Source organism: Muscardinus avellanarius (genome assembly GCF_963383645.1).
Source record: "Muscardinus avellanarius genome assembly, chromosome: 11".
Taxonomy (NCBI): domain Eukaryota; kingdom Metazoa; phylum Chordata; class Mammalia; order Rodentia; family Gliridae; genus Muscardinus; species Muscardinus avellanarius.
The window spans coordinates 63,216,833-63,243,337 of NC_137797.1; the positions used below are offsets into that span (position 1 = coordinate 63,216,833).

The 26,505-nt window shown below is 48.6% G+C and overlaps 1 protein-coding gene across 2 annotated transcripts in view; it reads right to left on the reverse strand.

Annotated features, from left to right (window-relative positions):
- Nucleotides 1-449: 449 nt before the first annotated feature.
- Nucleotides 450-26,505, reverse strand: part of KIF5A (kinesin family member 5A) — a gene marked incomplete at both ends in the record, with an annotated part of 32,888 nt that continues 6,832 nt past the window's right edge. The window contains 27 exons of one of the 2 annotated variants that reach the window (XM_080706171.1): nt 450-528; nt 938-965; nt 2,167-2,249; nt 2,537-2,690; nt 2,923-3,139; nt 7,160-7,264; nt 7,411-7,482; nt 7,696-7,756; nt 9,499-9,600; nt 10,422-10,531; nt 10,630-10,694; nt 11,050-11,167; nt 11,538-11,726; nt 12,656-12,802; nt 13,096-13,302; nt 14,873-14,941; nt 15,971-16,146; nt 16,424-16,572; nt 16,696-16,844; nt 17,902-18,006; nt 19,248-19,372; nt 19,601-19,688; nt 20,696-20,751; nt 21,119-21,167; nt 21,422-21,526; nt 21,905-21,978; nt 22,071-22,158. In XM_080706171.1, the coding sequence (XP_080562297.1) occupies nt 450-528; nt 938-965; nt 2,167-2,249; nt 2,537-2,690; nt 2,923-3,139; nt 7,160-7,264; nt 7,411-7,482; nt 7,696-7,756; nt 9,499-9,600; nt 10,422-10,531; nt 10,630-10,694; nt 11,050-11,167; nt 11,538-11,726; nt 12,656-12,802; nt 13,096-13,302; nt 14,873-14,941; nt 15,971-16,146; nt 16,424-16,572; nt 16,696-16,844; nt 17,902-18,006; nt 19,248-19,372; nt 19,601-19,688; nt 20,696-20,751; nt 21,119-21,167; nt 21,422-21,526; nt 21,905-21,978; nt 22,071-22,158 (2,970 nt within the window). The remainder of the gene's footprint in view (nt 529-937; nt 966-2,166; nt 2,250-2,536; nt 2,691-2,922; nt 3,140-7,159; nt 7,265-7,410; nt 7,483-7,695; nt 7,757-9,498; nt 9,601-10,421; nt 10,532-10,629; nt 10,695-11,049; nt 11,168-11,537; nt 11,727-12,655; nt 12,803-13,095; nt 13,303-14,872; nt 14,942-15,970; nt 16,147-16,423; nt 16,573-16,695; nt 16,845-17,901; nt 18,007-19,247; nt 19,373-19,600; nt 19,689-20,695; nt 20,752-21,118; nt 21,168-21,421; nt 21,527-21,904; nt 21,979-22,070; nt 22,159-26,505) is intronic. The other variant, XM_080706172.1, reaches the window with a different exon arrangement.

Sequence of the window (26,505 nt, forward strand, 5' to 3'; positions counted from 1 at the left end):
CTTACTGGAGATGCCTCTGTTCAGGAAACCTGGCCATCCAAGATTACTTTAGGGTGTAAGTAGAGGGAGGGTTGAGGTCGGCTCCCAAGGTCTATTACACCCAAGGTCTGTGACTTGTGAGTCACTCTACAATAGCGGCTGGCCCTCGCTCATTCCTATTCTATGTGTGACAGCGACCCCCAGTGGCAGAGAGCAGTACTGTGGCCACTACTATAGCCAAAGGGAAAGCATAAAGGGGGCAGGGGAGGTCAGTGTTCACCTAACAAGGGGCAGCAGGAATGTAGCTCCCAGCAGGGAAAAGCAGGAAAAGCTGATGGGTAACTATTTAGCAAAAGTTTTGAGGTAGTTAAAAAAAATTGGGAGAATGGAAAAGGCCGTGGGCAAGAAAGGAAGCCGCCTGAGGCCAGATCTACCTGAAAAGTGCAGTGTGTAGCCGGTGGTGTGGGAGGTTAGCTTGCTGCTGTCTCTTGGTGAAGAGGGAAAAGCTTGGCCTGGTCCTCAGCCTCATAGCCACAGGGAAGGTCACTCCTGGAGGAAGAGAGACACCACAGAAATGAAAACATTCCCTTCATGGCCACTGCTCAGCTAGCATTCCTGGGAGATGACCAAGGGCACGCTTTACAGCAGTGCTGGGAAATGCAAGGCCAGAGGGGGGCAAATGACTTGCCAAGGTTGCAAAGTTCCAGAGGTGGAGAGAAGTCATGTCATCAGGTGTCCCTGGCCCCCTAAGTGGAGTGGACAGAGGCCACGGAGGGGGTGGGAGGACACCAGTGCTCTACACCGAGGTAGGGGAATGCCTGGGAGCGCCCTAACATCAAGGGATGGAAAAATGATTCTTATATCCCCCAAAGGCTCCAGAGAAGACCTAAGTATGGCAGAAAGAAGATTAATCATTTCTGGTACCACCCAGAAAACCCAAGGATAGTGGGGATTGTACCTATTGTCGTTGATATCTGTGGCGTTTCCTGGAGAGACCGTCATTGAGAACATAAGTTAGAAAAAGAAAAGAGACAAGGTGTTAGGAATGGCCTTCTCACATTCTGTCTCATCCTATCCCCTTAGAGTCACAGGTAAGCAGAAGCACTCTATCAAAGGTACCCAAAGATGCATCATTATCTTGTTTGAGAAGAAGCCTCCTGGCCCCTCCTTAAGGAGAGTTGACAGGCAGAGAAGGTGGAGACAGACTCAATTAGTAGGAGGAATTCACTTCTAAGAGAGTCCAAGATTTGAAGGGATAGGCATGTATTTATTTTTAATTTTAATTCTTTAATTTTTTAGGTGCTGGGGCTTGAACCCAGGGCCTCCTGCATGCTAGGCAAGCACTCCACCACTGAGCTACACCCCTAGCTCTATGCATTATCCTGTGTGTGTGTGTGTGTGTATGTGTGTGTGTGTGTGTGTGTGTGTGTGTAGTATCAGGGGTTGAATCCAGGGGCATTCTACCTCCAAGCTAGATCTCCAGCCCTTTTTATTTTATTATTTGGAAACAGAGTCTCACTAAGTTGCTGATAGCCTCACTAAATTGCTGAGGCTGGATTTGAACCTATAATCCTCCTATCTCAGCCTCCCAAATACTGGGATTACAAAGTGTGTGCCACTATGCCCAGCTCTGTGCATTTTTTTTTTTTTCAGTACTGGGGATGGAACCCAGGGGCATTCTACCTCCGTGCTACACCTAGCCCTATTTTTTAGTCTTTATTTTGAAACAGGGTCTCACTGAGTTGCAGAGGACCTCACTAAGTAGCTGCGGACCCGGATCCTCCTGTCTCAGCCTCCCAAATACTGGGATTACAAGCGTGTGCCACCATGCCCAGCTCTCCATGGATATTTTTATTTAAATCCCTGACACATGTCCAGCTAGTGTTATTTGTTTGTTTGTTTGTTTATTTATTTCGGTACTGGAGATTGAACCCAGGCTCGTTCTACCTCTTTATTTTTAATTTTTGAAACAGGGTCTCACTAAGTTGGAGAAAGCCTCAACTTAGTGAGTGAGGCTGGCCGCAAACCTGTGATCCTCTTGTCTCCACCTCCCAGGTACCGGGATTACAAGCGCGTGCCACCACGCCTGGCTAGTGTTCATTTTAGACTAGGGCCACTTACTTTTCCTATACCTCTCAACTCGCCCTGGGGAACCTGATGGCTGGCTCACCCAACCCTGTCACTCACCGTTGTCCATGTTGGCCTTCTGGTAGGACGCCAAGGGGCCGCCAGAAGACGTGGCTCCACTGCTGGTACAGGAGTTAGCAAAGCTGGATGGAGCAGAGGAAAGAGATGCTGCCGCTGACATCTACTCTAAGGACCACCAACCACGTTCACCCTTAGCCATAGAGCCATACACCCCTCCCTGACAGAAGATAACAAACATAGTGAGAAAGGGAGGGTAGATACCCACCTTCTAGTACTTATGATTGTGTCAAAAGAGAAAACATAGCTACTTGGGAAAATAATTCTCAACCAATGACTGACCCAACCCTCTGCCTTCTAGGGTCCAGAGAGCCTAGGGTTGGGACACCAGCCCATGCCCACGGTCACTCACTACACATCAGAGGTGGAGCTAGGTGTGGCCTGCAGGTACAAATTCTGGTAGTTCTGGAAGAGGCTGTTGGTGTAACTGATGCACTCAGGGCTCCGGCTGCCATAGGGGTTGGTGGGCGAGGATGCTGGGTAGTGGCCGGGCCGCACGGGTTTGGCTGTGGAAAAGAGAAAATGACCATGAGGAGGCTGTTTGTCAGCCTGAGGTCATCCTGCTGAGGCCGAACTGAGTTGCTTGTACAATAATTCATCACTTGTTTTTTTGTTTGTTTGTTTGTTTTTGGTGGGGAGGAGCTAGGGGTTGAAGCAATCGTCCAGTTGCCTGGCACTCAGAATTTACTGCATTTGTTCCAGGTGGCCATCCCACGCTGCCTGCTGACGTCCACTCACCAATCTGGGCAGAATGGCCCCGCTTGCCCGAGCTCTTGTAGCGCACGGCCTCCTTGATGCGGTCCACCTCCTGCTGGTACCGGCGCTTGTCCTTCATGGCGCCCTCCTTGGCCTCCTTCAGTGCACCCTCCAGGGCCTTAACTCTCTCAGCCGTAGCCCTAAGTCGTTTTTCCAATTTAGGAAGCTCACAACGCAGATCTGCATTGTCACGTACCAGCTGCGGGGGTGAGCCAGAGCGGGGAGGCCGAAAGAGAGGCCAGAGACCCAAGACAGAGCCACCCGGTGGGGTGGGGGGGGAGAGAATAAAAAATCATGAGTCAGAGGAGATGGAAACCACACTGTGTTCTCAAAGGCCCCCTTCCTTTATGTAATGTGGTGTTCTGTGTAAGGAGGTCTTCGCTCCTTCCTACATCATTTTCTAGGCAGCAAAACCTGCATCTCGACTGTAGCCCAGAGCTCTTGTGAGAGTGCCCTGGTCCATTCTCAGCCCGGACGCTCCTCTCCACCAGATCTCACAGTTTGTGCCAGACCAACAGCTTCAGGACCCCCGTGGGATGAGGGGCTGTGTGGCAGGCCAAGGGCGGGCAGGGCAAGTGTGGCAGCAGCCAGAGAGTGGGTGCAGTACTGACAACAGGTCGGGGCGAGGCAGAGCCAGGGGAGAAACTATAGTTCAGGAGCCCACATCCGTCCACATCCACACGGTGCCCCATAGGAAGGAAAGTGTTTGCGGTCTCACAAGCATTTATGCTCACTGCCTTCACCTTCAGAGACTTCCTGGGCCACCCCTCCACCCCTCTGTTCATGGTGGGGATTGAACCCAGGAGCCTGCTGCCTCTGAAATATATCCCCAGCCTGTTCTATCTTTTACTTTGAAACAGGGTCTTGCTAAGTTGCTGAGGCTGGCATCAAACCTGCAATCCTCTTGTCTCAGCCTTCCAAGTACTAGGATTTCAGGCATGCACCACCACACCTGGCTTCCCTCTCCCTTTTAAATTATTTTATTGAGTGTGGTAGCAACCACCTTACAGCCAGAGAAGACTCCCTGATCCTTCGACACACACCATGACTGGGGGCCCTACAAACTGTAAATGGAGCAGGCCCTGCAAGGTATCAGGCAAGATGGCATAGGAGGGCACACTGGGGGCACAGGGGCAGAGCTAGAACCTTCATGCAGCTTTAATTTGGACAATTTATGGGTTATAATCAATATTTTGTTGTGACAATAGTTTCATTAGTAACACTGCTGTAGCCCCGGCCATTAAGATTCTGTTAACTGGAAGCTGGGAGCAGTAGCGCACGCCTGTAATCCCAGTACTTGAGAGTCTGAGACAGGAAGATCACAGATTTGAGACCAGCTTCAGCAATATAGTGAGGTCCTCAGCAATGTAGCAAAACCTTATTTCATATAAAAAGGGCTGGGGGTATAGCGCAAAGGTAGAATGCTCTGGGTTCAGAGGGGAAAAAATGATTCTGTTAACTGGGGAGTTTTTATATCTCTCTCCTTTTCTTTTTCTTCCAATTCTTATGCCTGCTGAGGTAGGACACAGTGGTAAGTCCTCTATTTATCCTTTGGGGAAGCAGTTTTTGGTCTTTGGGACTTAGAGAAGAAGAGAGAGTATTCAATGAGTGTAAAGAAAACTGTCTTTAGTTAGGTTTTGGGGGTTTTTTGGTTTGGTTTTTGGTTTTTTTTGTGTGTGTTGTGTGTGTGGTCCTGGGGTTCCTGGAAACTCTCTAACCTCCGGGCTATACTCCCAGACCTATTTATATTTTTTATTTGGAAACAGGGTCTCAAGCCAGGGAGGCTGGCTTCGAACCTGTGCGATCCTCTTGTCTCCGCCTCCCAAGCGTGGGGATTACAAACGTGCATCACCACGCCTGGCCTTTAGTTAGTCTTTTTTTTAATTATTTAATATGCAATTGGACTGAGCCAGGCGTGGTGGCTGTAATCCCAGCATTTGGGAGGCTGAGATTGGAGGATCATGGTTTGCAGACAGCCTCAACTACTTAGTGAGAACCTCTGCAACTTAATGAGACCCTGTTTCAAAATAAAGAATAAAAAATAGGGAAGGGGGTATAGCTTGGAGGTCGAATGCCCCTGGGTCCCATCTCCAGACCTGCAAAAACAATTTAAAAATTAAAAATAAAAATAATATGCAGTTGGGCAGAGAGGTAAAGTGAACCTATGGGAATAAAAGTAGAATGGCAGAACTGGTTATAAATGTTTCCTAGCTATCTAGCTATCTTTCACCTTTTCTGTGATGTTGTTACACTATTTTATAATAAGGTAAGGAAGCCAGGCAGTAGTGGTCTACACCTATAGTCCCAATGCTTGGGAGGCTTAGACAGGAGGATCGCAGGATCACAGCCAGCTTCAGCAATTTAGGCCCTCAGCAATTTAAGTGAGACCCTGTTTCAAAATAAAAAATAAAGCCTGGCGTGGTAGCATGCACCTGTAATCCCAGGTACTTGGGAGGCTGAGACAGGAGGATCGCACAGGTTCAAAGCCAACCTTAGCAAATTAGTGAGGCTCTCAGCAACTTAGTGAGACCCTGTTTCCAAATAAAGTATAAAATAGGTTTGGGAGTAAAGCCCAGAGGTAGAAAAGCCCCTGGGTTCCACCCCCAGTACCACACAAAATAAATAAATAAATTAAAAAGGGCTGATAGTATAGCTCAGAGGTAGAATACCCCTGAGTTTAATTCTCAGTACCACAAAAATTAGTAAGTAAGGAAGAAAGAGAGAGAGAGAGAGAGAGAGAGAGAGAGAGAGAGAGAGAGAGAGAAAAGGGTTGGGAGTGTAGCCCAGAGGTAGATTGCCCCTAGTTCAATCCCCAGTACGGTTAAAAAAAAATGTACTGAGTATTTAGGAGGAAAAAAAGGTGAAGTTCTAGGCTAGTTAAAATATTAGGCTGGGGCCGGGCGCAGTGGCGCACGCTTGTAATCGCAGCATTTGGGAGGCTGAGACAGGAGGATCCAGGTTCAGGGTTCGCGGACAGCCTAGCTACTTAGTGAGGCCCTTTGCAACTCAGTGAGACCCTATTTCAGAATAAAGAATAAAAAATAGGGCTGGGGGTGTAGCTCGGAGGTAGAATCCCCCTGGGTTCCATCCCCAGTACCACCAAAAAAAAAAAAAGAATATTAGTTTACCTGGAATTTTAAGGTAGACTTGAGAAGAAAAAATGAAGCCTAGGTTGAGTTTTTTTCATTCTTCTTTTTTCCTGTGCTAAAGATCAGACCCAGGGCCTCCCGCATTCTGGCAAGCACTTCTATCACTGAGCCACAGGACAGCCACAGGGTTGGGTTTCATTTATGAATCAAAAAAAAATTTTTTTTTGGTGGTACTGGAGGTGTAACCCAGGGGCTTTCTACCTCCGGGCTATACTCTCAGACCTATTTTATACTTTATTTGGAAACAGGGTCTCACTAAGTTGCCGAGAGCCTCACTAAGCTACTGAGGCTGGCTTAGAACCTGTGCGATCTTCCTGTCTCAGCCTCCCAAGCGCGGGGATTACAAGTGTGTGCCACCACACCCGGCTATAAATCAATTTTTAAAAATCCCTCAACAGACTGTGGAGCCCATCTGAAGGCTCAGCTCTTTGGCACTAACGTGGGTGCCCTTGCTGTGCACACGCCAAACATCTCCTGTCCTGACTCCTCTGGAGGGCCCTTCCACCTCCCCAGCCCATACCTCTGACACCCAGCCATCCACCTGGGGACAGAGGCAGCGCCTTCATGTACGGGAAGCGCTCTGACTGGCTCTCACCAGGGGCTGGCCGGGCCATCTCAAGGACATCATCTAATGTCCCATAGGCCTGCTCCAGAGAGAAAGCCCAATGCCCTTGCTTTTCTTTCCCTCCTATCTTCCATCTCTGCTAAAGCCTGACATACTGGTATCCCTTTTATTTGTTTGTTTTGCACTCTACCACCGAGAGCTATACCCCTCCCCTTCTGGTATTCTGAGCCTCTGCAGCCTCCATCCTCACAATCTCTCCCTCCAAGGTAGACCTGGAGAATGCTGTTTCAAGCAAGGTAGGTCAAACCATTAAGAAGGAAAAGCAGGTAAAGAACAAAGAACAAGGTAGAACTAGGACCAAATATGATAGAAAGAAGGGATTAGTAGACAAATAGGGAAAATACAGAAGTAGATTTTCTTGAATCCAAGGGGCTTCCAAAGATTTGTGTCTTTGGAAAGGGACCTGGCCCCAAGAGTTCTCTTCACCCTTCCCCTAGGCTCTTACCTGTTTGTGAACCTTTGTAAGCTGTTCCAGGTTGTTCTCAAGAAAGGAAATCTTCTGTTTTTGGGAGTGAATCCCCCCACTGTCCTCGGGCTCCATTTCTGCACTCTGATTAGAGATGGAAAGATGTGACTGTCTAGATGCCAAACAGGCCCCACCCAGACCAGGCCAAGCCAGCCCTTGAGGGGGCAGCATGGCTGCAGAGCCCTGAGGAGGGAGAACATGGCTGCTGAGACCTGGAGGGTGGCACTCACTTTCTTGACTCGAGTCGTGACGTCTTGAACGAACAGCTTGCGAAGGTTGTGGAGGGTCTGGAGTTCCCGGGCCTGGAAAGAATAATGAAAATTTGGGGATATACCAAGTCACCTTCTCCCTCCCAAAACACTGGAATCTTCAGTCTACTTTATTTTTAGGAAAAGATATGCCCTGATTATGCCATAGACTAATTACAAAAGAACAGGAGGAATGGGATTAGGAAGAAATCAGGGTTCATCACCCTCCCCCATTCTGTTAACTTGGCACAGAAGAAAACCACTCACAACGGTCTCCTCCAGGCCCTTGAGGTCCTGCTTGGACTGCTCATGTCGCTCGTACAGAAATCTGGAGCGAGAGAGAAGGAAGGATAAGCCGGGCATGGTGGCACACACTTGTAATCTCAGTACTCAGGAGGCTGAGACAGGAGCATCATAGGTTCAAAGCCAGCCTCAGCTGCTTAATGAGGCCCTGCACAACTTAGTGAGCCCCTGTTTCAAAATTAAAAATAAGCCGGGCACGGTGGTGCACACTTGTCATCCCATTACTTGGGAGGCTGAGACAGGAAGATCGCTGGTTTATGGCCAGCCTCAGCTACTTAGCAAGCCAGGCCCCCTGCAACTTAGTGAGACCCTGTTTCAAAATAAAGAATAAAAAAAAAAAATGGGGCTGGGGATGTATCTCAGTGGTAGAATGTCCCTGGATTCAATCCCCAGTATCATAAATAAATAAATAAATAAATAAATAAATAAATAAATAAATAAATAAGCAAATAATAGTGCTGGGAGTGTAGCTTGGAAGTAGAATGACCCTGGGTTCAATCCCCAGTACTGCAAAAAAGAAAAGAAGAGAAAAGAAAAGAAAAGAAAGCCCATGATTCTACTACTTATAGATTGAACCACCTGATGTCCATCTTTGCAGACTATTTTTTCCGTGCATATATATCTACACACAAAATTCTATGAAATTAGACCATTCATGCTGGGGGTTTTGGGTTTTTATGGTAAGACTGGGGATTAAACCCAGGGGTGTTCTACCTCTGAGGTACCTCTCGCCCTATTTTACTCTTTATTTTGAAGTAAGGTCTCACTAAGGTGCTGAGGGCCTTGCTAAATTGCCTTGACCCTGTGATTCTCCTGTCTCGGCCTCCCAAGTACTGATATTACAGGTGTGTGCCACGACACCCGGCTTCATGCTGCTTTGTTACCTGCTTTGCACATTTTTCCCCCCTGCGGTACTAGGGATGGAACCCAGTAAGTAGCATTCTACCTCTGAGCGACACCCCCATCCCTATTTGTTATTCTTAATTTTGAAACAGGGTCTCACTGAGTTACAGAGGGCCTCACTAAGTAGCTGAGGCTGTCCGTGAACTGCAATCCTCCTGTCTCAGCCTCCCAAATGCTGGGATGACAAGTGTGTGCCACTATGCCGGGCTTACTTTTTTTTTTTTTTTTTGGTGGTACTGGGGTTCCTGGAAGCCCTTCTACCTCCTGGCTACACTCCCAGACCTATTTTATATTTTGAAACAGGGTCTCTTAAGCCAGCGTGGATAGCTTCAAACCTGTGGGATCCTCCTGTCTCCGCCTCCCAAGCGTGGGGATTACAAGCGTGCGCCACCACACACAGCCGGGCTTACTTTTCACATTTAACAAAATATCACAAGCCTCTTTTAAAAATCCATGTCAGCTAATACTCAGCAGTGGTCATTTCTTTTCTTTTTTTTTTTTTTTTTTTTCTTTTTGCAGGTCTGGGGATGAAACCCAGGGGCATTCGACCTCTGAGCTACACCCCCTGCCCTATTTTTTATTCTTTATTTTGAAACAGGGTCTCACTGAGTTACAAAGGGCCTCACTAAGTAGCTGAGGCTGTCCGCGAACCGCGATCCTCCAGTGTCAGCCTCCCGAATGCTGAGATGACAAGCGTGCGCCACCACGCCCGGCTAGCAGTGGTCATTTCCAATGGTCTCCCTTTTCTAAGCCTTTCCCACCCATTGTTTCACTGCATCACAGCTACGTGGTGTCCTTCCTCCGCATGCGTGTCTGCATGGAAGTTCTGAGCCCGTCAGGCCTGCCGGGAAATCCCTCACTCACGTCAGCTCCTGAAGCTTGGCACTCTTCTCATGTTCTTCGTTCTTCAGCTTCTCATAGTCAGCCTGAAGTTTTTCCAGCTCTAACTGGAGCTTCTGATTCAGGCTACAGAGGTCAGAGGCATTGGAAAGAAAGAGAGATGTTAGTGGGCAGGAAGGGAAGACCGGCCCTCAAGCGTTTGCCTTCTTCTTGCATAAGTGAGCCCAGTTAGAACTGATGCCTCTTCCTTCAGATATGGAGGACAGACACAGGGCACTATACCCATGACAGTAAGGAGCCCTGCCTCTCCAATCATCAAAGTATCAATGATAGAGGCTCTTCCTTAAACCTTGTATCTCCTAAAGCTGAGCTACAAAGTTATGTCATCCTCAGAGAAACAACACATGGAAGTTAAAGAACCAGATCCAGAAGGATGGTCTGAGAGGGCAGAGCCAGGTTAGAGGGTCTGATGGGATGCTGGGCATGGTGGTGCACGCTTGTAATCCCCGCGCTTGGGAGGCTGAGACAGGAGGATCACACAGGTTCGAAGCCAGCCTCGCTACTTAGGCTCTCAGCAACTTAGTGAGACCCTGTTTCCAAATAAAGTATAAAATAGGTCTGGGAGCCGGGCGTGGTGGCGCACGCTTGTAATCCCCGCGCTTGGGAGGCGGAGACAGGAGGATCGAGCAGGTTCGAAGCCAGCCACTCTGGCATAAGAGACCCTGTTTCCAAATAAAAAATAATATAAAAATAGGTCTGGGAGTGTAGCCCTAAGTTAGAAGGGCTTCCAGGAATCCCAGAACCACACACACACAAAAATAAATAAAATAGGTCTGGGAGTATAGCCTGGAGGTAGAAAGCCTCTGGGTTCCACCCCCAGTACCACCAAAAAAAGAAAAAGAAAAAGAGGGTCTGATGGAGACGGGAGCCACCCCAGGGACCCTTACTCTCTGAGCTCATCGATGGTCTTCTGCTTCTCATTGATCTCATCCCGGAGCCGAGCCAGCTGCCGGTGATGGGCTTCTCGGTGACTCTCCATCTGCAGCTCCAGGGCCTTCTGCAAACAGCCCACCCCAAGCTCAGAGCCGGACTCCAGACATGAGCTCCGGTGTCTTCACCCCACCGAGCCCAGCCGCCCCACACTCCCCCACTCGCCTTCACTTCATCTGCATCCTGCGTGTCGGGCTCCTTGTCCTTCAGGGCCACCTCATGCACAGTTTCTAAGGGAGAGAGGGGAAGACAGCTTACATCAAACCCCGTCCTTCAGAAAAAACTTCACGCTGTGACCAGAGCTCCAGGCAGGCCAGGGGATGGGTCCTCGGTGATGTCCTTCTGGGTTAGGATAGTCCAATTTGATGTAGCAGGGACAGAAAACAAGGGAGGACTTTTGGTTCATGTGAAATGAGCTACATGCAAAAGCCGTGTAGCATAGGAGTTGGCACCTAGGACGCAGGCTGATGCTCTAGTGAGAGGCTGTCGAAGGGGTTTCTTCTGATGTTTGTGACTTTCCCTTCCCACCCTCCTTGGGATCTCAGGCTCCAGGATGGCTGGGACAGAGGTCTAAGAAGGCCTCACCCTGTGCCTGGAGCTTGGCCAACTCATCGCTCAGGGAGTCGTAGGACTCTTCCAGGTGCCGCTTCTTCAGCTCCACAGTCTGCATGTACTCCGTGAGCGAGCGGATCTTGGCCTCATGCTGGCGGAGGAAGGTTGGCAAGAAAAGGTAAACAAATGGAGGCGAGCGCCCCACCCGAGGCAGAGCAGTCCTCCAGAGGCTCCCGCTCTCTTCCCAAGCCCTCCCCTCCTGCTGCATCTTCCATGAGGACGCAGGGCCAGGGCCCTTCCTATGGAGACGCTCCCTTTAGACCCTCAGCTCAGAGTGCAGTACCCTGAGTCTCTTTACTTCTTTAGCCTGGGTCCTCCCCTTGCCACCCAGCTCTTCTATCCTTGACTTCCATTAACCCTAGGATGCTGCCAGAGAGGTGAGTGTTAGGAGCTATACCCGTAATCACGGAGTAGCCCTCTTCCTCCCATGGCACCCAAAGGCTCTCACCGCGGGCACTCACCTGGGAGATGAGGAGCTGGCAGGATGAGAGCTCCCGCCCGGTCACTTCCATCTTGCGATGACATTCCACCTGGAGGTTCTCCAGCTGCCGGCACCGCTTGACCACCGACTTCACCTCCGATTTAATTTTGCTGATGTAGAGTCTGGCCACAGTGAACTCCTCCTCGATGGCCCCGCTGATCTCCACCGGCTGAGGGTGGGCAGAGGAGGAAGAGATGCTTCCCTGCAGCAGAGAAGTCTTTACCCGCTCCCTTCCACCTTCTGCAGATGCCCACGTGCACAGGGAGTCGAGTGGGACAGGTCTTTCTTTGACTTATTTATTTTTGTGGTACTAAGGATTGAACCCAGGGGCATTCTACCTTCCAGCTACACCCCCAACTCTATTTTATTTTTTATTTTGAAGCAGAGTCTTGCTAAGTTTCGGTAATTCTACATAAGTTGCTGAGGCTGATCTTGAACCTGCAATCCTCCTGTCTCAGCCTCCCAAGTACTGGTATCACAGCACCACGCCTGGCTGGAACAGGTTTCTGAGTTCTCCTCCACCTTGAAAAGCATCTTTCTTTCTTTCTTTCTTTCTTTCTTTCTTTCTTTCTTTCTTTCTTCCTTTCTTTCTTTCTTCTTTCCTCCCTCCCCAGGCTAGTATCAAACTCCTAGGTTCAAACAATCCTCTTGTCACAGCCTCCCAAATGGCTGGGACCAGCGGAACTCACCACCATGCCTGGCTTGGTTTTCTTCTGTAGACAAACTGATATGCTTGATCACCCAGTTCAGTCATTCGCATTGCTCAGGTTGCACAGGTCATTCCTAACCCTGCACCCCACCTCTACATCCTGCTACAGACACATCTCTTTGCTTGTCTTATTTCCAGTACTAGAGACTGAAGCCAGGGCCTTGTACATGCTGGGCACATCCTCTGCCACTGAGCTCCACTGCTTCTCGTCTGAGCTCTGCAAGTCTCTACTTGTCTTCCAGAGTCGGGCTGAAGGCCCGTTGGCAGGCTCTGTGGCCCACCTTTCTCTCTCAGTATCCCAAGGGTCTGGATTGTTCCACCTTCCCTCTCCCACCAGTGCCCAGAACAAGAAGGACCTGAGCAAGCCTGCTGCCCTCCAACTCACTCACCAGTTTAATCTCTCCGTTGCCCACGATGACACTGAACTCACTCAGGTCCTTCATCAACCCGTTCAGCACCTCGGCAATTCGCTTCCTCTGGTGTCCACTGACCTCCTGGAGCCGCTGCAACTCAGACTCCAGGGACAGCATGGTGGCCTGGGGACAACCCCTCAGGTCATTCCCATCACCGTCCTCCTGCGCCCTCCCAGCCCAGGCAGAGGCCTCTCACGCCATGCATGGCCCTGGGGCTGCTATGGAGAGGACGCCATAGCATCTAGAAAAGAGAAGGGTCAGGAGGCGCGGGGCAGTGGCGGCGTGAGGGACATTTTCACCACACACTGAGCAGCAGTGCAGAGGTGCAAACACAGACAGCCCCAGGGAAGCGAGGTCGCCGGACACGGAGGGGGCGCCGGGTCAGGGAGCCCTTGCGCCACCTGTGGGCCACTCACCACCTTCTGGGACAGCTCATCCACCAGAAGCTGGTTCTGCTGGCTCTTTTCCTCCACCTCCTGGGACTTCTGGTCGTAGTTCACGGCCAGCTCCTCCAGCGCCTGCAGCACTTCCTTCACCTCCTCCTTCGCAGCGTCGTTCTCCGACTGCAGGTGGCTCAGCTCCCGCTGGACCTTCTCGTTGTCTCCTCGAGTGGACACCAGCAGCTTCAAAGGATGGAGGGCACGTGAGAAGGCTGCAGTCTGTGGTCACTTGTGTGCCTCTGGGTCTGGAGCTGCTGAGCCCCCCACCCATCGCTAGGGCCAAGAGGAAGTGAGCTTTGGGCTTCATAGAAGTTGGGAAACTGAGGCAGCACCTGGCTCTAACACCCATGCTTCAAGAAGACCCCAATGAAGTTCTCAGACTGCCATAACTGGGGTGACTATTCCCAACCAGAATGCCCCTTCTAACATCTGACTTATTGATTTTGGTAGTGCTAGGAATTAAAGCCAGGGCTCCTGCACACTAGGCAACTGCTCTACCACTGAGCTACAGCCCCAACTCTTTCCATCTGGGATGTGTGTGTGTGTGTGTGTGTGTGTGTGTGTGTGTGTGTGTGTCTGAGGATTGAACCCAGGGGTATTCTATCTCTGAGCTCTACTCTCACGCCTTTTTAGTTTTTTTGTTTTGAAACATCCCTAGGTTGCTGAGTCTCGTTAAGTCACTGAAGGTCTGGATCCCCGGTCTCCAGCCTGTAACCTTCCTGGTAGCCTCCAAACTACTGGGATTTCAGGCTTGCACTACCACATCCTGGGTTTATTTATTTATTTATTTGTTTATTTTTATTTTTTAGTGGTACTGGGGTTCCTGGAAGCCTCTCCGGGCTACACTCCCAGACCTATTTTATATTTTTATTTGGAAACAGGGTCTCTTAAGCCAATAAGGCTGGCTTCGAACCTGCACCATCCTCTTGTCTCCACCTCCCAAGTGCGGGGATTACAAGCGTGCGCCACCACGCCCGGCTCCCTCTGTTTTTTTATTTTTTTATGTGGTACTGGGGTTCCTGGAAATCCTTCTACCTCTGGGCTACACTCCCAGACCTATTTTATATATTTTTTTGGAAACAGGGTCTCTTAAGCCAGTCCAGCTAGCTTCAAACCAGCACGGCTGGCTTCAAACCAGTGCGATTCTCCTGTCTCCACCTCCCAAGTGCGGGGATTACAAGCGTGTGCCACCATGCCCGGTCTGTCTCCCTCTGGTTTTATTTATTTATTTATTATTTTATTTTATTTTTTGGTACTCAGGGTGGAACCCAGAGGCTTTCTACCTCCGGGCTATACTCCCAGACCCATTTTATATTTTATTTGGAAACAGAGTCTCACTACATTGCTGAGAGCCTCACTAAGTAGCTGAGGCTGGCTTCGAACCTGTGCAATCCTCCTGTCTCAGCCTCCCAAGCACAGGGATTACAAATGTGCGCCACCACGCCCAGCCCCTCCCTCTGGTTTTAAAGAGGCTTTTTTTTTTTTTTTTTTTTTTTTGGTGGTACTAGGGTTCCTGGAAGCCCTTCTACCTCCAGGCACACTCCCAGACCTATTTTATATTTTTATTTAGAAACAGGGTCTTCTAAGCCAGTGCGCACGGCTGGCTTTGAACCTGCATGATCCTCCTGTCTCTGCCTCCCAAGCGCGGGGATTACAAGCGTGCGCCACCACGGCCTGGCTTAAAGAGGCCTTTTTATGCCTCACAGGGATGAACACAAATCTCTTTTCTCTGGCGTCTGGCCCCGCCCATTACCTCCTCCTGGTCCAGCATTTGCTGCTTGAGCTTCTCAATGAGTTGGCTCTGCTGGTTGATCTCGTCATCCTGTTGAAGGCAAGGCGGAGACAGTAAGAAAGCTGCTCCTTCCAGTATGGAGTTCTGGGATTTGTGGGGGAAAGCGAGATCCCCATAAAATTCTAGCCAGTTTAGGCTTTGAGTTAGAAGGCTCATGTTCTAAAAAGAGATCTTTTCATTCATTCATTCATTCATTCATTCATTCATTCTTTCTTTCTTTCTTTGTTCCCCCCAGTACTGAGGATTGAACCCAGGGGCATTCTACCTCCGAGCTACACCCCCAGCCCTATTTTTTTATTCTTTATTATGAAACAGTCTTAGTAAATTGGCCATGAACCTGCAATCCGCCTGTCTCAGCCTCCCAAGTACTGGGATTACAAGCATGCGCCACCAAGCCTGACAAAAGAGGTCTTTTCTTTTCCTTAGCTTCTTTCCCCAACTCCAGAATATTTTTCTTTTTTTTTTCTTTTTTTTTTTTTTTGGTGTGTGTGTGGGGGAGTACTGCAGATTGAACCACAGGGCATACTAACTCTGAGCTTCACACTCAGCTCTTTTTTTTTGCAGTCTCTATCTCCATGCTACACCCCCCAGCCCCCTTTTTTTTGTTGTTTTGAAACAAGGTCTCACAAAGTTGCAGAGGGCCTCACTAAGTAGCTGAGGCTGGACATGAACCTCCGATCCTCCTGTCTCAGCCTCCCAAGCACTGGGATTACGGGATGACAAGCGTGTGCCACCATGCCCAGTTACAAGCTCATTTCCTTTTTTCTTTTTCTTTTCTTTATTTTTTGACGGTACTAGGGATGGAACCCAGGGGCATTCTACCTGTGAGCAACAGCCCCAGCCCTATATTTTAATTCTTTATTTGGAAACAGAGTCTCACTGAGTTGCAAAGAGCCTCACTAAATAGCTGAGGCTGGCTGCAAACCCCAGATCCTCCTGTTCCTAAACTTGGCCTCCCAAATGCTGGGATTACAAGCGTGCGCCATCATGCCCGGCTCTACAAGCTAATTTCTTAACTCCCTCACCTCTCATCCCACATGCCCAGCTGGCTGCCCTCACCTTGTCATCGAGCTGCTTGTAGAGGCGGCGGATCTCCTCCTCGTACTTCTGCCGTTCTTCGGGTGCAATGCGTACCACAATAGATGAGTTGTCATTCACAGGGGTCTCCTCGCAGAGCTCAGCGCCCAGGGCTGCATCCCCCCCAGCCAGACGCTCTGTCTCAGGCACATTCTCTCCTAGCAGAGGGCAGAAAGAGAGGAAGGAGGGAATAGCACCTCACATCTCAATGCCAGCAACTCCAGGCCCCCGGTCTCTCTTCCAAGTGGACCAACCACTTTTTAGGGGCTGCAGGGGATGGTCACCCCCTCCCTCCCTCACAGTGGCTCCACTGCATTCCTCCAGAAACACAGCCCTCCTTTCTGAAGACTGGCCTGGCCTCAAACACAGCCAGACAGGGCTATCCTTGTGGCTCCATCCTCCACCACCCCTCACCCACACAAGCTCCCCTCTAACCATTGCGCCACCGGCTCAGCTCGGCCTCCAGCTTTGCAATGGTCTCTTTCTGGGCCTTGGTCTTCTCCTTCTCCTTCTCATATTTCTTCTTCCACTGCTCGGCAGTCAACTCCAGATTCACTGAGGCAGTGTTCTTAATGGTCTTTGCCCTGGGGGAAGAGGAGAGGAACTAAGGGATGAGACCTGGTTGGGCTGGGTGACCCTGCAGGGGAGAGCTGCGGGGACTAAGCCGGGACCTGGGCACCAGGGGAGCCCCGGGGACTGCCACTGACCGCTGTCCAAACATCAGGGTGGACTTGGTCTCTGCATCATTGTAACTGGACGGCGAGCAGCAAATGAACATTGTCGTCCGGCAGTTCCCTCCCAGAGAGTCCTGGAGAATCCGTGTCATTTTGCTGTCCCGATATGGAACATAGCTTTTCTAGGAGAGGAGAGAGACCACAAATTAGAAAGATAGAGCCGGGCGTGGTGGCGCACACTTGTAATCCCATGCTTGGGAGGCGGAGACAGGAGGATCGCGCAGGTCTGAAGCCAACCTTGCTGGCCTAGGAGATCCTGTTTCCAAATAAAAACAAATATTTAAAAAAAAAGGTCTGGGAGTGTAGCCTGGAGGTAGAAGGGCTTCCAGGAACCCCAGTACCACACACACAAAAAAAATTAGAAAGATAAATTAAAAAGGAAATTAGAAAGGAAAGTAGCCAGGCATGGTGGTGCATGCCTGTATCCCAGTACTTGGAAGCCTGACACAAGAGGATTGGCGATTCAAAGCCAGTCTCAGCAACTCAGTGAGGTTCACATCAACTTAACAAGACCCTGTTTACAAATAGTAAATAAAATAGGGCTAAAAGTATAGCCCAAGCTGGGCGTGGTGGCACACGCTTGTAATCCCCGTGCTTGGGAGGCGGAGACAGGGGGATCACACAGGTTTGAAGCCAGCCTCGCTGGCTTTAAGAGACCATTTCCAAATAAAATTATAAAATAGGTCTGGAAGTCTAGCCCGGAGGTAGAAGGGTTTCCAGGAACCCCAGTACCACCAAAAAAAAAAAAAAAAAAAAAAAAAAAAGGTATAGCTCAGAGGTAGAAGGCCTCTGGATTCTATTCCCAGTACCCCCCCCACACACACACAAAATAAAATATAGTAGGGAATGTAGCTCAGAGGTAGAATGCCCCTGGGTTCAATCCCTAGCACCACCAAAAGAAGGAAGGAAGGAAGGAAGGAAAGAAGAAAGGAAGGAAGGAAGGAAGGAAGAAGGGAGGGAGGGAAGGAGAGGGAGGGAGGGAGGGAGTGAGGGAGGGAGGGAGGAAAGAAGGAAGGAAGGAAGGAAGGAAGGAAGGAAGGAAGGAAGGAAGGAAGGGAGGGTAGTGATGCTGACTGAGGATGGAGCAACCCATGAGTCGGGGCGTGATTAGAGGGGCATCAGGAGAAGGTATGGAGACAGGGTGAGGTTTGAGGGGTGATGGGATGAGGAAACACTTACAGTGCCCTCAGCCAGTGCAGAGATCACATTCCCCAGGGCAGACAGTGACTTGTTGATATTCTTTGCCTCATCCAGCACGGCTCCCTCTGCTCCAGTCTTGCTGACCTGTCAGGGTATTATGGGACATGTGTGTCATGAGCATCTGCAAAGGTTGTCACCACCTCTTTTCCACTTGGTGGGGAGCGGGGGAGACAGACAAACAAAAGGGAAGAAAATGGGGGTGAGAACAAAGTAAGAGGTGCTTAGCCAGGATTGGGGAAGGCCCTTCCTCCACTCCCCTAAACTCTCTTGCCTACGGCCACCACAACCCCCGTATTATATAATTCCATTTATATGAAATGTTCAGGACAGGCAAATGCATAGAGACAGAGAGTAGATGAGTGGTTGCCAGGGGATGGGTGAAGGGGAGAATGGGAAATGACTATTCACAGGTGATGAAAATGTTCTGGAATTAGATAGTGGTAACGGTTTCAACAACCTTGCAAACATACCAAACCCACTAAATTGCACACTTTAAAATGGTGAGTTTTCCAGTATGTAAGTTATATCTAAATTTTAAAGTTTTTTTCAGTTATAAAAAAAGGCAACCTGCCGGGCATGGTGGCACAAGCCTGTAATCCCAGTACTTGGGAGATTGAGACAGGATCACAGGTTTGAGGACAGTCTCAGCAAGTAGTGAGATTATCATCAACCTAGCGAGATCTTGTTTCCAAATAAGAAATAAAGCTGAGCTGGAAGTGTAGCTCAAAGGTAAAATGCTGGGCTGGGCGTGGTGGTGCACGTTTGTAATCCCAGCATTTGGGAGGTGGAAACCAGAGGATCGTGGTTCACGGACAGCCTCAGCTACTTAGTGAGTCTCCTTGCAACTCAGTGAGAGCCTATTTCAAAAAATATAAAGACAGCTGGGTGTGGTGGCACATGCTTGTAATCCTAGCACTTGAGAGACTGAGACAGGAGGATCACAGGTTCGAAGCCAGCCTCAGCTACTTAGTGAGGCTCTCAGCAACTTAGGTGAGACCCTGTTTCCAAATAAATTATATAAAAAAAAAATAGGGCTGGGGGTATAGCCTGGACGTAGAAAAACCCTGGATTCCAACCCCAGTACCACCCACACACACACACACACACACACACACACACACACAGGTAGAATCCCTCTGAGTTCAATCCTAGTACCACAATAAATAAATAAATAAATAAATAAATAAATAAATAATAAGGCTGGGGGTGTAGCTTCGAGGTAGAATACCTCTGGGTTCCATTTCCAGAACCACAAAAAAAAAAGGCGACCACCCTCCAGGCTTCCTTCTCTACTCAGCAGCCCGCCCTGTCCCACAGCACCCCACCTTCTCACTCCCTGCCAGGTCCACAAGATACAGCTTCCCGCTGAGCTTCTGCTCAGTCTCCATGTTCTCCTGCTTGATGTTGATGAGGAAGATGCTGTGGCTTCGAGAGCTGTGTTCATTCATGTCTACAGAGGCGGGAGACAGGACCAGGGGCCCGCAGCTCAGCCCGGCTTCCACTGGCCACTGCTCCCGCCAACAGCAAGAGAAAGGGGCCTGTGAGCACCAGCCCGCCATCCCAGCTCCCAGGCAGGAGCCCCTCCTCTGGAGGACAGTGCCCCCATTGCTCACTTACCCCCAGGGACACAGAAGAGAGGCAGACCCCAGACTCAAGAACTCCGCATATCTCTACTTACTGGTGACAGCCACGTGGCGATTGGATTTCCCCTCGTCAATCACATCCAAAATCTCCTCCGGACTGGACACAAAGCGTTCGGTACAACCCTGCAGGGGGCAAAGGACAGTGACCCATGAACTTTGCTCTGCACGTTAAACTGCCTACATACTGCCCAAGTGACCTTTTTATTTTTGGTGGCACTGGAATGGAACCCGGGGGCATTCTACCTCTGAGCTATACCCTCAGCCCTATTTTTATTCTTTATTTTGAAACAGGGTCTCACTGATTTGCAAAGGGCCTCACTAAGTAGCTGTGGCTGTCTGCAAACCGCAGTCCTCTTGTCTCAGCCTCCCAAATGCTGGGATTATAAGCATATGCCACCATGCTCGGCTCCCAAGTGACCTTTCAAGACAGTATCTTTCTTTCCTTTTTTTGGGGGGTGGGGCTTATTGGGGTTGGAACCCAGGGACATTCTACCTCTGAGCTACACCTCCAGTCCTATTTTATGCTTTTTTTTTTTGGACTGGGGTTCCTGGAAACCCTTCTACCTCCAGGCTACACTCCCAGACCTATTTTTACATTTTTATTTGGAAACAGGGTCTCCTAAGCCAGCTTGCGCGGCTGGCTTCGAACCTGCGCGATCCTCCTGTCTCCGCCTCCCAAGCGTGGGGATTACAAGCGTGCGCCACCACACCCGGCGACCTATTTTATATTTTTATTTGGAAACAGGGCCTCTTAAGCCAGCAAGGCTGGCTTTGAACCTGCATGATCCTCCTGTCTCCACCTCCCAAGCGCAGGGATTACAAGCGTGCACCACCATGCCCAGCTTATTTTATTCTTTTATTTTGAAATAGGGTCTCACTAAATTATAGAGGGCCTCACTAAGTTGCTGAGACTGGCTGCGAACCTGTGATCCTCCTGCCTCAGCCTCCCAAGTACTGGAATTGCAGGTGAGCACCACCACGCCCAGCTAAGACAGTATCTTTTCTAAGTCTCCATACTCTCGTGGGCCCCTTGGCATATCTCACCCCCACAACTTCTGGATCACAGACCCTTCCTACCCACCCCCATTCTCAATACCCTGGCCCCACACAGGTGTCCACCCCACTCTCACCTTGACGAATGGCACTCGGTTCTTGTCCTCATGCACAGAAAGGTTTGTCTTGGTCACTGAATCAAGACAGAGCAGGGTGAGCAAGGCCAGAGCTTCCACTCCCCAACGCCCCACACCCTTCGGTCTGCTGGGATGATGGTTTCTTCTATGTGCTAAAAGGAGGAAGGCTCGGTTCCTCCTCCTCCTCCTCTGGGCTCCAGTAGCAAGGCTCCAGCTCCTCTTGGGCTATGTATGTGTAGACCTGGGCCTCTACACTCAACTTCTGACTCTCAATTTTTGGAAATTCTTGGTCAGCGGAGCCAAAGGACTCAGGGTAAAGGTTTGTATCTCATGGGCCAAACAGTACCTAGTCCCTAGAGCAAGGTGGTCTTTCTTTGCTGGCACTCCTCACGCACCCTTGACCCCCTGAGCCTGAGCACTCACCATCCAGAAGGTCACGGATTTTGTCCAGGTAAATCTCAAAATAAGAAACCTGGTTAGGGAAAAAGGAATATGAAGTGAGACATGGTACATCTTAAATCTAATGGGGGCGGGGGGGGTTTCCCAAGCTAATGTGGCCTGCTCAAAAGGTACTAGTGGGGAGGAAGAAGAAGAAGAGAACATCTTGGTGGAGGAGAAGTGAGTAGCCAGAGTGGGGGTAAAGTTGGGGAGTACAGGGTCTTCAGCAGCTAGACCTTCCTAGCCCAGTCCCCTTCTAAGGATGCCCAGCTACCATGTCCTAATCACCTTGATGTGGAACTCAAGGTTCTCATCCATGGAGTAGATGTGGTTGAAGATGTCTCGGGCAATTCGAGGAATGATTCCCATCAGCTGGGGGTCATGCAGCTTTCCCTGTGGAGTGAGGGCATCTAGCATTAGGCTGAGGCGCAAGAAGAACAAGACAACTCAGAGGTATAGGAGGGAACTCAAAGATAAGAGAAGATAGGAAAAGCATCCTTGGTTAGGAGATGGTCACCACCATGACCACCTTTTAGGGGGAGGACATAACTGAGCAGCCCTTTGGACTTTCATCACTGCTATTTTGTCCAGACAAAAGAAGGCCACTGACGTTGTGGGAAGGAGGCAAACTCTAGCAGGCTAAAGGGATTCCATTCATCTCCCTTATAATATGGCCACTCAGTTCATCCTCTGTACCCATCTGCCTCCGCACCCGGCAACCTGTAATTCCTAGATCTTCCCTGTTCATCACCCCACAGTCTGAAACCTCACCTCCATGGTATGCGTTTTCCCTGAGGATGTCTGTCCATAAGCAAAAATGGTGCCATTGTAGCCCGCAAGGACATCTGGAATAGATGATGGAGAGAGAGTACTGCTGGAGCTAAGTGAGACGGGGAACCGGAGGCTTGAGGGAATGCATTCTAAAAATATTCCTTACCTTTGACAATTTGCATGGCACATGCATGGTAGACTTGCTCCTGAGTCGTGTTTGGGGGGAATACACGGTCAAAGACATATGGCTTGCCCTAAAGTAGGGATAAAAGATGTCAGACATTAGCAGGAAGAGTGGGAAGAAAAGACATATCACAGATCCTCCCATCAGCCTGAAAAAGGCACCCTGTCCTTTAGTCCTACAAGGAAGCCGGGTGTGGTGGTGCACGCTTGTAATCCCAGCATTTGGCAGGCTGAGACTGGAGGATCACTGTTTGTGGACAGCCTCAGCTGCTTAGTGAGGCCCTCTGCAACTTAAGTGAGATCCTGTCTCAAAATAAAGAATAAAAAATAGGGCAGAGGGTGTAGCTCGGAGGTCAAATGCTCCTGGGTTCCATCTCCAGACCTGCAAAAAAAAAAAAAAAAAAAAAAAAAAGCAAAGTTAGTGACCTACATATAGTATGGTAGTATTACTATAAATGAAACATACATACACTAAGAGCTGTTGTGGAACCATTAATACAAGCTTCCCCTTTGTCAAAGGAATATATAAAGTAAAAAATATAGGTCTCCCTTTAAGAAGGGAATTGAGGCTAGAGATTGGCTCACTGGTAAAGCGCTCTTGCCTAGCGTGTGATGGAGGACATGGAAGAAACCTGAGGAACGAAAGGTTCCGAAAGAGTTAAGGCAGTTTGGCGAAAGGTCAAGCTTTCCGAGACTCTGGGTGACTTCTGGTCTTTCCGGAATTTCTCACCCCCAACCCACCGGTGAGAGCGGGAACTGGCTGCAATCATGCTCTTAATAATCTTTAACCAGGCCTCTTTGTTTCTTCTTGTTTTTTAATTTTCCCTCCATGATTGTATTCTGCAAGCATATGACATATGTTCTACATCAATCATTCTGCATTGTGTTTGAGATTGTACTTTGATGTTTTTCTTTCTGTTGAAGTTGTGGTTTTGGTGCAGGGATAAAAAGTATAAAAACTTAGTTCTAGAGAATAAAGTTGTCAGTGGTCCAAGAGACTACTGTCCATGTCTTCATTTCAGGTCTCTCCTTCCCAAGTCCCGGGGAGGAATCCCCACAAGCATGCTTAAAGCTCTGGATTCTAACTCTAGTACCAGGAAGGAAGGGAGGGAGGGAGGGAAGAAAGATTGTAAAAGCAGGCCATTCAAACCCATAAATATTTTGTTTAATTCAGGTAACATGTTGAAAATCATGTGTATTGAAAAGAAAGTTAAGATACAAAATATCAGCAATAGGAGGAATACAAATGAAAAATAAAGATAAAGGTGCTCCAGGGGGGCATAGTGGCTCATGCCTATAAATCCTAGCAACTTGGAAGGCTGAGGCAGGAGAGTCCCAAGTTCGAGGCCAGCCTGCAACTGACATTAACAAATAACTAACTGCAACTTGGCAATTTAGCAAGACTCTGTCTTAGAATTAAATAAATAAAAAGGGTTTGGAAGCCCGGCGTGGTGGCGCACGCTTGTAATCCCAGTACTTGGGAGGCTGAGTCACAGGTTCATGATCAGCCTCAGCTACTTAGTGAGGCCCTCTACAACTTAGTGAAATCTATTAAAAAAAAAAAAAAAAAAGGTGAGGCCAGGCGTGGTGGCGCACTCTTGTAATCACAGCATTCAGGAGGCTGAAACAGGAAGATCCAGGTTCACAGACAGCCTCAGCTACTTAGTGAGGCCCCTTTGCAACTCAGTGAAACCCCGTTTCAAAATAAAAAAAAATTAAAAATCAAGCTGGGGGTATAGCTCGAAGGTAGAATGCACCTGGGTTCTATACCCAGTACAGCAAAAAATGAAATAAAATAAGGTGGGAATTGGAGCTTGGAGGTAGAATGCCCCTGGGTTCCATACCTAGCTTCCCCCCCAACACACACACACACACTAAGGGCTGGGGATAGAGGTCAGTAGGAGATCAGGATCCCAATGCTTCAAAAAAATTTTTTTCAACATTTTCATATCTATTTCACCTGTCAAATTAGGAAACCAGCTGGGTGTGGTGGTGCACACCTGTAATCCCATTACTTGGGAAGCTGAGAGAGAAAGATGAGGCCAAGACAGGAGGATCATAAATTCAAGGACAGACTCAGAAAGTAGTGAGACTCAGCAACCTATGAGACCCTGTTTCAAAATAGAAATTAAAAAAAGAAGGCTGGGGGTGTACTTTATTTATTTATTTATTTATTTATTTATTTTTGCGGGTTTGGGGATGGAACCCAGGGGCATTCGACCTCTGAGCTACACACCCCCCTGCCCTAATTTTTATTCTTTATTTTGAAACAGGGTCTCACTAAGTTACGGAGTGCCTCACTAAGTAGTTGAGGCTGTCCATGAATAGCGATCCTCTGGTCTCAGCCTCCCAAATGCTGGGATTACAAGTGTGTGCCACCATGCCCGGCTGGGGGTGAACTTTAGAGGTAGAATGCCCCTGGGTTTAATCCCTGGTACATAGAAAAATTATAATATCATAAGTTTATATGTATTTATTTATTTATTTATTTATTTATTTATTTTGCAACACTGGGGATGGAACCCAGGGGAGTTCTATCTCCAAGCAACACCCCCAGCCCTATTTTTATTCTTTTTTTTGACACAGAGTGTCACTGAGTTGCAAAGGGCCTCACTAAGTAGCTGAGGCTGTCTGTGAACTGTGATCCTCCGGTCTCAGCCTCTCAAATGCTGGTATTACAAGTGTGTGCCACCATGCCTGGTTTAAGTTAATGTTCTAAGGGCTCTTAAAAACATATGAATTCATGCTTAACCTCACTGCTAAACTAAATGCATATTTAAACTATAGATTACTATTTTTTCTTTTTTTGTGTGTGTGGTACTGGGGGTGGAACCCAGGGGCTTTCTATCTCTGGGATATACTCCCAGACCTTTTTTTTTTTTTTTTTGCGGGTCTGGGGATGGAACCCAGGGGCATTTGACCTCTGAGCTATACCCCCTGCCCTATTTTTTATTCTTTATTTTGAAACCGGGTCTCACTGAGTTGCAGAGGGCCTCACTAAGTAGCTGAGGCTGTCCGCGAACCGGGATCCTCCAGGTCTCAGCCTCCTGAATGCTGGGATTACAAGCGTGCGCCACCACGCCCGGCTTCCCAGACCTATTTTATATTATATTTTGAAACAGGGTCTCACTAAGTTGCTGAGAGCCTCACTAAGTAGCTGAGGCTGGCTTCGAACCTGCGTGATTCTCCTGTCTCAGCCTCCCAAGCGCGGGGATTACAAGCGTGCGCCACCACATCCAGCTACAATACCATTTTTTCAAAACAAGGTGGCCAGAGTAAAATAGTTTGGCCATGCACTGCACTAGTAAGAATGTGAGTAAATAGACTGTGGGTTAAAGGTATATATAACTGGAGCCAACTCTAGAAAAGACAATTTGGAAGTAACATTCACAGTTGTTTTTCTTTTTCGTGGTACTAGAAATGGAACTCGAGAGTGCTCTGGCTCAGAGCTACATACTTCCCTTCTATTTTATTTTTTATTTTGAAACAATATCTCACTAAATTGTTGATGTTAGCTTTGAACCTATGATCCTCCTGTCTCAGCCTCCCAAATACTAGGATTGCAGGCATGTGCCACCATGCCCGGCTGTTTTTACAGTTTTAAATATATGTACCTTGTAATGATTTCTACTTCTAAAAATTTATCCTATACACACATTGCACATAACACACACACACAAAAAAAAAAAACCATTCAATTGTTTGCAATAGCAAATTATTAGAACAATCCTAAATGCCCAATATGTCATATACCTATAACAAATTATACAGTTGTTAAAAAGAATGAAATAAAGCCGGGTGTGGTGGTGCAGGCTCGTAATCCCAGTACTTGGGAGGATGAGACAGGAGGATCACAAGCTTGTGGCCGGCCTCAGCTACTCAGTGAGGCCCTCTGCAACTTAGTGAGACCCTGTTTCAAAATAAAGAATAAAAAATAGAAGCCGGGCATGGTGGTACATGCTTGTAATCCCAGCATTCGGGAGGCTGAGACAGGAGGATCGTGGTTCACAGACAGCCTCAGCTACTAAATGATACCCTTTGCAAGTCCTGTCTCAGTCTCCCAAATGCTGGGATTACAAGCATGCACCACCATGCCCGGCTTAGATAATGGGAATTTTACTTTTTTCTATATTTTATTTTTATTTTTATTTTTGTGGTACTAGGGATGGAACCCAGGGGCATTCTACCTCTGGGCTATACTCCCAGACCTTCTTTAGACTGTATTTGGAAACAGGGTCTCACTAAGTTGCTGAGAGCCTCACTCAGTAGCTGAGGCTGACTTCGAACCTGTGCGATCCTCCTGTCTCAGCCTCCCAAGCGCGGGGATTACAAGCGTGTGCCTCCACGCCCGGCTCACACCTAGCTTCAAATAAATGTTTTAATGTTATAACTATCGTTATAATTATATCATTTAAAAT